We start from the raw sequence: 9,958 nt of genomic DNA on the forward strand, positions 1-9,958 counted from the left end.
TTATACGAAATGGCAAATAACGTATAATAAACAAATTGACGTTTTCTTTTTGGAATTCATAGTTTTGGGAACACTTTTAGTCCCATGGTGCTTGAATCCGTGGGCTGGGATTCTGGGAGTTGTAGTTTGGGAGTTGCAAGGAGCCCTTTGGCTTCCTAAGAGGAAACAAGGAGAAGCAGTGGCCAGTGGCTTGAGAAAAGGAGACTCCCAGAAGGTCCATTGCTTGAGACTATGTCTCTCCATCCTCCATTGATGCCTGTGCTGCTGGAAAGCCTTACGGCTGGACAGAGGAGGAGGAGGAGGAAGGGAAGGGGCCTTGGAGCCTCTCAGCTCCCTCCATTTGCAAAGTTGCAATGAAGAATTAAGCATCGACGCCAATGGTACTTTTTTAAATGCAGATATTTGGATATTTTATTTTCTGGATGGCTGGGGGTGATCCTCTTATTATTATTATTATTATTATCATTGTTAATAATAATATATTTTATTTATTTATTTATTTATTTATTTTGCCCCCTCCCAAAAATAATAAACCTTATGAGATTTTCTTTTAAAAAACCAGAATTTTGATATTTTCTTTTCTTTTTGGCCGGGGTGATCTTACGATGATGATGATGATGATGATGATGATGATTTGCTTATATCTTGCCTTTCTCCCATCAAAGGGACTCATGAACAACATGCATAAAACAATACAGTTAAAACACAGTACAAGAATATTAAAATATATAAATATTAAAACCTTGGGAACCGCGATGCACAAAAACCAAGTAAAAGATCCAAAAGCTTTGCTTTTTTAAAACAGAAGGGAGGGGGGTGGAGGGCTTGGAAAAGTTACTTTTCTGGGGGTTGGAGCAAAGGGTCTTCTGGGGGTTGTGGTCCGAAAACCTTTTTTGCAAAGTCTGCAGAGAGCAGCATCCTTTACATCACTCTCTTTAATCTTATTGTATTGTATTGTATTCTCTGTATTTTTATTGCTGTAAGCCACCCAGATTCCTTGTGATTGGGCGGGCTATAAATAAATCATCATCATCACTACCACCATCATCATCATCTTCATTATGCCTAGCAATGGAAAAGACTAAGGAGACACAGGCTTTGCTTCCAGGGTTATATATATATATTTAATGCTTTTTACTTCTGCTTCCCTTCATAGCTTTACTGGATTGTTGCAGAAGGCTTTGCTTCGGCATCCTATTTTCAAGACCAGTCTTCCTTTTGTGCCATTTGGTCCGGACTTGGTTCATTTGCAGCCGGCGGAGGCCTTGCTTTCGAAGCGGGCCACTTGCGGGACCCGGTTCCCATTCATTTCCAGGATCCGCGTGGGCAGCGTCCAGCAGACGGTCTTGACCTCAGAGCCCGCCTTGTCCAGGGGCATGCAGACGTAGCAGAAGGGCCGGCTGGCCTTGGCCTGGGCCTGGTCATGCTGGCGGTCATGCTGGCGGTCATTCTGGCGGTCATCCTGGCAGTCATCCTGGCGGTCGCGGTGGCGATGGCGGTGGGCCCGATGTGGAGCCTTCCTGGCTCTCCTATCCCCAGCCGCCTTGTCCAGCTCCACGTCCAGCTTCAGGTGGGCCCCTTGCGTCGGCCGCAGCGTGGCGTCCAGCTTCTTCTTCAGGTGCAGGTTCAGCTTCTCTTTGGCCACGTCCAGCTCCAGGAAGAGGCTGGCCCTCACGATGGAAGCTTCCTTTGGCCGCTTGCCGCCTTCCTCCGTCTTGGGCCTTGTGCCGTTGGCCTCGTCCTTCTCCTGGGCCTTGGCTGCCCTTTTGTCCAGCGAAAGAGCAGCCTTGCAGGACGCTGGCCTCTGCGGCGGCTTTGGGGGACCCCTGGCTCTGTGGATCCTGGCCCCTTCACCTTCTGGGCCTTTCTTTGTGGAGGAAGGCAGGGAGCTTCTCCTCTCCATTTCTTTTGGGGTCTCCTGGGCTTCCTCTGTCTTGGTCCTTTCCTTGTCGTCCTGGTCAGTTGCGTCCACAGAGGGAGGCCGGAGAGCCTCCTTGACCACCACCAATGGCCCATCTCTCCTTTCAGCCTCTTTTGCCTCTTTCCCAGATGGAGGTGGGAGATCCGCTTTGCTTGGAGCCCCTTCCCCAGAAGGCTCTGGCCCCGATTCAGAGGAAGGCTGGGGGGCCTCCTTTTTGAGGTCTGCAGACTTCCCAAAAAGGACCTCCTTTGGCTTCTTGCTTCCATCCTTCGTCCCACTGACCTCTTCTCCTTCCTTGGGTGCCTTTCCTTCCCCGGAGGCCATTCCTCCTTCCTTGGAAAGGGTCAGCGGGAGAGCCTTGGAGAGGGCCACTTCCTTGACCGGTGGTTCCTCGGGTTCAATGGCCTCCTGTGCGCCAACCACAGCAGCCTCTCTGGTCACTGTGGTGCTTTCTGGACAAACGCCATGGACTAACATCCTACCCAAAGATATATCTATAAACCGGACCATCGATTTTTCTGTATGTTCCTCTGGAGGCAACCCAGCAATGGCCGACCCTGGCTCCCCGGGTTCGATGGCCTTCTGTGCGCCAACCATGGCAGCCTCTCTGGGCGTTGTGGCGCTTTCTGGACCAACTTCGTGGACTAAAATCCTACCCAAAGCTATATCCATAAAACGGACCGGCGATTTATCCGCACGTTGCTCCATAGGCGTCCCAGCAATGGCCAGCTGGGCAGAAGGGAAGCCAGGCCACTTTGGTGGCTCTGTGGCCGGAGGCCGCACTTTCCCTTTGGGAAGCTTCAAGACAAAGATGGGCACAGAGGGGTCAACGGGCTTGTGGTCCTCGAAGACGCGGCCTTGAGGCTCATTTGGCCGTGAATCGGTGGTGGTCATCTCTTCCTCTGACTTGGAGTAAGGCGTTGGGAGCTTCCATACGTAGACCAGGTATTTGTGCTTGATGTTGAGGTCAATGAGAGAAAGGGTCTCTCCAGGGACGAAGGGCAGGACAAAGCACTTTGGACGGGTCACTTTGTTGCCCCAACGGATGGTCTTGGGCAACGGCCGGGCGCAAAGCGAGCTGAATGTCCGGAAAGACTTCTCCACCACTTCAGGAAAAGCCCCTCTCTTGATTTCGAGCATCTTGGCCGCGATGTGGAAGACGATGCGTCTGAGTTCCTCCGGCCGCATTGAGAGGAGGACATACTTCTCCCTCATGCCCTGAAGCAGCGCCGTTTTGGCGTCCGGCTTCTTCGCGGCGGCGCTGGAAACGAGAGTCTTCATGTCATTTGGTTTGATGGGATGCAGGATGTAATATTCTTTGGCTCCTGGGAATTTATGCCAAGGTTTGGCACCGATGGCCATGGCGCTTCTGTCCAGGAAATTAAGGCCAGCTGAACTTCTTAACCGGAGTGGTGTTCTTTTCGCTGGTCTCACACGCTCTCTCTCAAGTTTCAAGTGGCGCAAGTCCTCCAAAGACTGGAAACGCTGCACAGAGCGCACAACGACCGTGGGAACCCCACATTGCCTCTGGACCATTTTCTTTTTGACGTGAAACTCAAGGAAGCGCAGGATCTCTTCGTCCATCTTGTCCAGGACAAAGGCGTCCGGATCGAAATCTCCCAGAGCAGAAGTGGTGCGGATGAAGGCATCCAGATGTCCAGTTTGAGGAGGGGTTTTTGGGCCGGGGGGGCTATGAAGCTTCAAAGTCCAACCGAGACGCGGATGGGCGACGTGGTCCAACAAGGCCAAGGCTTTGGGTTTCTCCCACGTCTCCTCTTGACTGACGAAGGTGGACATCAGAGGGTCAGTCCTGGCCACCTCCGGAGGCATGTCTCCCATGTGGATCTCAAAGCATCGCTCCACCAAGACAAGGCTGTCTTCCTTTTTGTAAGCCGAGCTCTGGGTAAAATTTATTTGTGCGAACGAAGGCATGGGTTTGGGTTTCTCCTTTTCTTCTTCTTCTTCCGGGAGGCGTTCAGGTATTTCCCTAATTCTGGGCAGAATGGGTTGAGGTCTCTCCTTTTCTACTTCTGGGAAGCGTTCAGGCATTTCCCTCATTTTGGGGATCAGTATTTCCGACTGCATTGAGATAAAGGAGAATTTGTGACTGATTTCAAGCACCTTGGACTCATTGTCATCGTCGTCCGGTTCGGAGCTGATGTCCGAGACTTTGGCCTCGTCCGAGGAATCATAGGCCATCCATGAAGAGTCCTCTGCGGTCGTTGGGAATTTTCCAGAACTAGAGGGTAACCCCAGAGGTTTCAAATGGGTCAAACAGCAGGGAAGGGAAGTAGAGGAGGAAGAGGAAGAGGGAGAGGGAGAGGGAGAGGAAGAGGGAGTCCTCTGAACGACGCGAGACGCCGAAGGAGGTCTGCTTCTGCCATATTCTGGCTTGCCTTCATTTTGAGGCCTGGCTCCTGAGATGTAATAAGGGACCGAAAGGGGTCCGTGTTGTCTCTCGAAAGGTGGCTGGTAACTGTGGAAAACAAGGGAAAGTGATATGATTTGTGCATGGAAAAAGTACAATCCTAGGGTTGGAAGAGACCCTCAAGGGATATCCAGTCCAATGCCATTCTGCCATGCAGGAATACACAGAATCCTGGGATTTGGAAGAGATACTAAGGGTCATCCAGCCCAACCCCTTTATAAAAAGCATGCAGACACGATCATAGGATCCCAAGGGTTGGAAGAGATCCCCCAAAGGCCATCCAGCCCAGTTCCCCATTGACATGCATGAAGACACAAAGGCGTTAGAAGGGACTCCAAAGGGCCATGCAGTCCAACCCTATTCTGCCATGCAGGAATACACAGGATCCTCAGATTGGAAGGGACCCACCCCAAAGGCCATCCAGTCTAAGCCCCGACTGACATGCAGGAACTCACAATCAAAGCCCTACCTAGAACCAATGGCCATCCATTGTCTGTTTAAAAACCTCCAAAGAAGGGGACTCCACTGCCTTCCATTGAGGCAGCAGCGCATCCTTCTTATGCGCCCCAAAGATTGTTGTTAATAATAATAAATAAATAAATAAATAAAATTGTATTTATATGCCACTTCTCCCCAGAGGATTGAGGCTGCTTACAACACAGGATAAAATGCAACATACCATTAAAATACACCCCGTTAAAGGTTTAGTCAAAACAGCTGGGTTCGTGTGAGAGACGTGCAAAAGAAGGACGGACGATGCTAGCAAGAGGATACCATTGGGAAGAGGCAAAGCTTCGATGGGCCGCAAAGAGGTTTCCCTTACCTTCCCAAAGCAGAAGTGAGGCACTTTTCACAGAGAAAGGGAGAAGCTGTCGGGGGAAAAGGAAATGGATTAAATGGATCACTGACTTTTATTTTAGGGGAATTATTATTAGGTTTAATGGACTGGTCAAACAGAGATAGTAGGATGGATCAGTTTCACATATTGATCGGAAAAGTGTTTTCAAATCAATTAAAAACTTACACCAACCACATATATATTTGTTTCAATACAAGTCGTCTTGGGTTCTAATCCAAGTTATTGGACACATCATGATGACTGCACTCATTTCTTATTAAAGATGAGCATTATGCCACTAGATTGTCCCAATGATTTGTGAGGAGGCATTTTGTATTACAAATCCATTGTATTGGTACATTTGTTCTTGTGTTGAACCTTTTATATCGTAGCAGAGTCGTTTTTCTTTATAGAAAAAGGTACTTTTATCAGTTTCCAGGATCAATAACAAAACGCAAGAACGACAGAAGAGATGCTGATAGTACAGAAGCAAATGGACTCCTGTATCCCTTTCCGTACCTTATTCCTTCCTTTGTCAGAAAGAATTAAAGGGTACTGTATTAGTATTATTTTCAACGTTTGTTATACGTTGAAAATTATATGGGAGAGGAAAAAGTGACGCTGGAGAAACGTACCTCTCAGTTGTGGGGTTTGGAAGTCTTCGTCACTCTGCATTTCAGTCTGTGGGGCAGAGGAATACAAAGAGGAGTAAAAAGAGGACCAAAACTAGGACCTGAGGTTTCCATGATTCCTCAGTTATCCATCTTTATAACCGCCTTCCCTAGATCTAGGAAACTGGAGAGGAAACGGTATATGTATATTCATTTTTCCCCAGTGCAAGGAACCAGAGTTTGGGGCCGAGACAGTGATGCCTTGGGCCTGGTGGGGATTAAGGGGTTTCTTGTGGGGAGCAGGCATTGCCCCCCATTTATGCCTCCTCCTTGCAAAGGCTGCGTTTCCCAGGGACATTTCGCGCAAACCTTCCATAGCAACAAACACAGTCACGGTGCAATCGTGTTGAGAGATTGCGGGCTCCAAACAAGATGCACTGGAAGGATCTCAACCTGGACTGGAAGAAATAATTATGCCTAATAATAATAATAATAATAATAATAATAACAACAACTTTCAAGGATATATAAACTCCTCCTGAGAGACTTCATGGAGAGAGAGCAGAGTTTCCTGGACATTGAGAATCTCCCAGTTGCAAGAAAGAGGAGATGCAAACCTGCAAAAGATGCTCCTCTGCTCCATCTGCGCTGAGAGCGAAACCCACAAAATGCAGGCCTGGGATTAACACCTTCCACTTTTGTCTCCTGTATGGCTTTTAACATCTTGTCTAATGAACAAAAGCTTCAAAAGCTTGCAATGTACTCTATATATATATATATATATATATATATATATATATATACACTCATGTATAAGTCTAGAAATGTAGATTAAAAAATTGACCCCAGAAAACTGAGTCGACTTATCCACAGGTCAACCTATATAAACCATCCCCTGGCAAACTGACCCCCTTCTTCTCTTCCATCAATCTAGCTTTTAGAATGAATACAAATAGTTATTTCTGCTGGGATTTTGTAAGGTTTTGGCATTGTTTCCCTTTGCTTCATCCTTTACATCCTTCATTGCATCCCCCCGTTTTACCCTTGACTTATTATCCAAGGGCCATATCAAAATCCATTATCTTGGCCCCCAAGCCTGCCCTCGACTTATGCATGAGGTTGACTTAATAGTCAAATATACCGTATGCAGGTATGCATTGTGCATTTTGGCCGGCCATATAAAGGTATTACTGCTTGGTGGATGTTATAGGGTTTGCTGTATGGCCGGCACGGCTCCCCCTGAATGTTTTTAGGGTTTTGTTCTTTTACCAAAGACTCAGCGTCAGTCTCTTGCGGCGGCAGCGTCTTCACTCTCAAAGCGGCCAAGCGGGAAGAAGCCCAGGTTTCGACCAAGAGCCAGAGAAGCAGGACCACCGTCCCTGCGAGGTGGACTCCCCAGGGGCTCTCGCAAACCCAGCAGAGGCCCGGATAGAGGCAGAAGGTGTTCTGGAACCGGGTCCACTTGCTCTCCCCGCGACACGGACAAAGGAGTGGCCCTTCGCTGGGGCTGCGGGGGGCCAGTTCTCCGCTCCAGTCCTTGGGCGACATCAGAGAGCTCAGCACCAGGACCCCATAAGCATAGCGCATGGCGGCGCTTCCCACCCCGAACCACAGATGCTGGGCAGGAGGTGCTACGCTTGACCCATGGCCGCAGTGGCCAAAGGGCAACCCCACATTGGCCAGGCTTCCCTGCAAAACCTGGACATTCCTTAGCAACCAGCTTGGCAATGCCCTCATTGTGACACAACTCAACCCATGGATTGTGTGGTTGTTGTGTAGGGAAGACCCCTGAAGCGGATGCTCTGATGGCAAACGGGGTCCTTTTGGAATGAGACTTCGGATCACTTTCTAGAGCTCCAGTTAAAAAGAATATATACCTGCAGGAGTTTGCCTTCAAGAGTAAGGCTGCCATGTTGTCCTTTATTGGAAAGAATGTCCCTTAAGGGGCCTTTAGACTCTAATTTTGGGGGGAAAGCAGGATCCAAATAAATACAATTGTCCCTATAAAGGGCTGGCAGGTGTCCTTTAAGGCAGTGGTTCCCTAAACTTCCAGGTGTTTTGGACTTCAACTCCCAGAAGCCTTAACCCTTTGGGCAGCAAATATTTGGAGGACCAAAGTTTGGGAACTGCTGCTCTAAGGCTTTTGGAGGCCTTTAGACAGAGGCCAGAGGGATGTCTTGCAGGAGGGCTTCACTTGAGTGTTTCTGCACCCTGAAATCTTACAGCAAGAGAAGAGGCTCCACATCCAAACAGAAAAAGTATAAATAGCTCAGATTTTATTTCAGCAAAGACATAAAAAGGGAAGGGAATAACTCTCACGAAGGTGCAGCCGAAGATGTCGTAGAAAAGAGGAGAGGCAAGTGCCCAAAAGCGATGGAGGATGTTTAAAAAACCGCAAGCCCTGAACCACAGACCAAAGGCTGGAGGCCAGGGAAGCCAGCCTGCCAGCTGCCAACGCCATTCGTGCCAACCCTGCAAAACGAAGGAAAGCCCACCTGCTTACGCCTGCCCTGCAGTGCGCTTCTTCCAGCCTCTTTTGAAAGAACTGCCAGCAGATCTATAAGGAACCCTGGAAGCTGGAGTCCAAAGAGGCTGAAAGGATGCCGCCCCAAACTCACAGCAATCCCCCAATGCAACCCTCGGTGAAAAGGGGATCTGTGAAAGAAGACAAGGTGCGCAGTTGAGGGATACTTCTCCACACAGACACACACACACCAACACAGGTGTGCAAGGCCTTCTCAGGTTAATCCAGAGGGGTGTTGTGTTGTGCAAGAGCTCCCAAAAACTCAACTTGGGGTTGGTGACAGTCACCTGAGACTCCGGATACAATGGCAGGAGGAGTGGGGAAGGGGCACTGGGGGCAACAGAGAAGGCTTTCCATGGAAGAGAGGTCTGACTTTGCCAAGGACCCCAAAACTGAGGGTACTATTCCCCTGCCATTGTATCCAGCAGCACCAACGGTGCAAAAGACACAGCGCTTAGGAAAGTAAACTTTCTTGAAAGGTGTCTTGGGCTGCCGTTCCCAAGCGAATGCTGGATTCTGGGCCAAAATCATGTTCAAAACTCACAATTTCTCCAAGTGCTGCAAACGACGGGAGTCAGAGAGGGCTCAGGAGGGCCTTTGCTGCTTCCTCTTCCGCATGCAGACGAAGCCACAGCAATGCCACTCTCACAACACACACACACACAACGGACACACAACTGGGGTCCCAGATATTTTCCTGCTGGGGTTTTCCTGACGCCTTCGCTGCCCCCAGGACCAAATTTCCAAAAAAGGTCCGCTTCATGGGGGTCTCTCTTGGAAGGCACACTTGGTGAGAGATGGGCCAAGAGTTGGGGGCAAGGGGCAAAGCCTATTTAGAGGAACTAAAGAAAAGATACCCCCCGCCAAAATAAAAAGACCAGTGGGTCCATGAGGCGGCTGCTTCGCTTCCCTTCAGGAGCCCACCCAGGACCTCAAAGGGGTTTCCAGCAGAACCTTCTCCAAATCCAGTCCCAGCCAAGTGCAAATGGGAAGAAGGTGCTGGTCCCGGTGGAGGAAAGAAACGGAAAGAACGGAGGGATGAGTCCATTCCTGGGAGGAGAGAAATGAGCCAAAGAGGAAAGACTGGGGGGTCGATGAGATGCCCCCAAATCTGGGCGTCTGGGTCGGCTCCTTCTTCGGTGGTTCTCCCAAAAGGCAACTGTGATGGCAAGATCTGGGACGCCGAGGGCAAAGTCACGTCTGCGCCAGGGGTACCTCCTCGATGCCTTCCTTGCCCAGTCGGTAGCGGGCCAGGTCCTTCCTGGTGACCAGCCCCACCACCTGGAAAAGACCCCAAGGACACACGCCAGGTCACAAAAGCAGACCCTCTCCCTTGTTTTGAGGCTTGCTAGGATCATAAGTGGAACCTCCAGATCCCAGTGTCGCTTTGAAGGCAGGGGACCTTCCCAGCAACCCCTAGAGAAGCCATCTGGAAAATGGGGGCTTTCCCCATCCCTAAATTTGAACACCCCCCCTCCTTCTCAGGGATTCAGGAGTAATTTAAACAGTACTTTAAAAATGTTGCATGTTTTAATTAATATGTTGTTCCCTGCCTAGATCCATGGGGAGAAGCAGGTAAGATATAATAATAATAATAATAATAATAATAATAATAATAATAATAATAATAATAATA

The 9,958-nt window shown here is 49.2% G+C and overlaps 2 protein-coding genes across 2 annotated transcripts in view; both read right to left on the reverse strand.

The window, feature by feature from the left end:
• Positions 1 to 1,124: 1,124 nt before the first annotated feature.
• LOC121914418 lies at positions 1,125 to 7,385 on the reverse strand. The gene is made up of 4 exons (XM_042437815.1): positions 7,068 to 7,385; positions 5,823 to 5,868; positions 5,173 to 5,218; positions 1,125 to 4,397 (listed from the first exon to the last, which is right to left on the reverse strand). The coding sequence occupies exons 1-4, from the start codon at positions 7,383 to 7,385 to the stop codon at positions 1,244 to 1,246; spliced, it is 3,564 nt and encodes a 1,187-aa protein (XP_042293749.1). The 3' UTR covers positions 1,125 to 1,243.
• A 667-nt stretch (positions 7,386 to 8,052) lies between these two features.
• Positions 8,053 to 9,958, reverse strand: part of CLCN7 (chloride voltage-gated channel 7) — an 18,219-nt gene continuing 16,313 nt past the window's right edge. Inside the window, exon 25 of the mRNA XM_042438172.1 lies at positions 8,053 to 9,603. Coding sequence (XP_042294106.1) covers positions 9,517 to 9,603 — 87 coding nt within the window. The 3' untranslated portion in view covers positions 8,053 to 9,516. The remainder of the gene's footprint in view (positions 9,604 to 9,958) is intronic.

Source organism: Sceloporus undulatus, chromosome 8, assembly GCF_019175285.1.
Source record: "Sceloporus undulatus isolate JIND9_A2432 ecotype Alabama chromosome 8, SceUnd_v1.1, whole genome shotgun sequence".
Taxonomy (NCBI): domain Eukaryota; kingdom Metazoa; phylum Chordata; class Lepidosauria; order Squamata; family Phrynosomatidae; genus Sceloporus; species Sceloporus undulatus.

Excerpts from the sequence above, each read along its gene's own strand:
- LOC121914418 (XM_042437815.1), bottom strand. The coding sequence starts at position 7,385 with ATGCGCTATGCTTATGGGGTCCTGGTGCTGAGCTCTCTGATGTCGCCC. Across the intron at positions 5,869-7,067 it reads AGACTGACGCTGAGTCTTTG|ACTGAAATGCAGAGTGACGA; the intron begins GTAAAAGAACAA and ends TCTGCCCCACAG. Across the intron at positions 5,219-5,822 it reads CCAAACCCCACAACTGAGAG|CTTCTCCCTTTCTCTGTGAA; the intron begins GTACGTTTCTCC and ends TTCCCCCGACAG.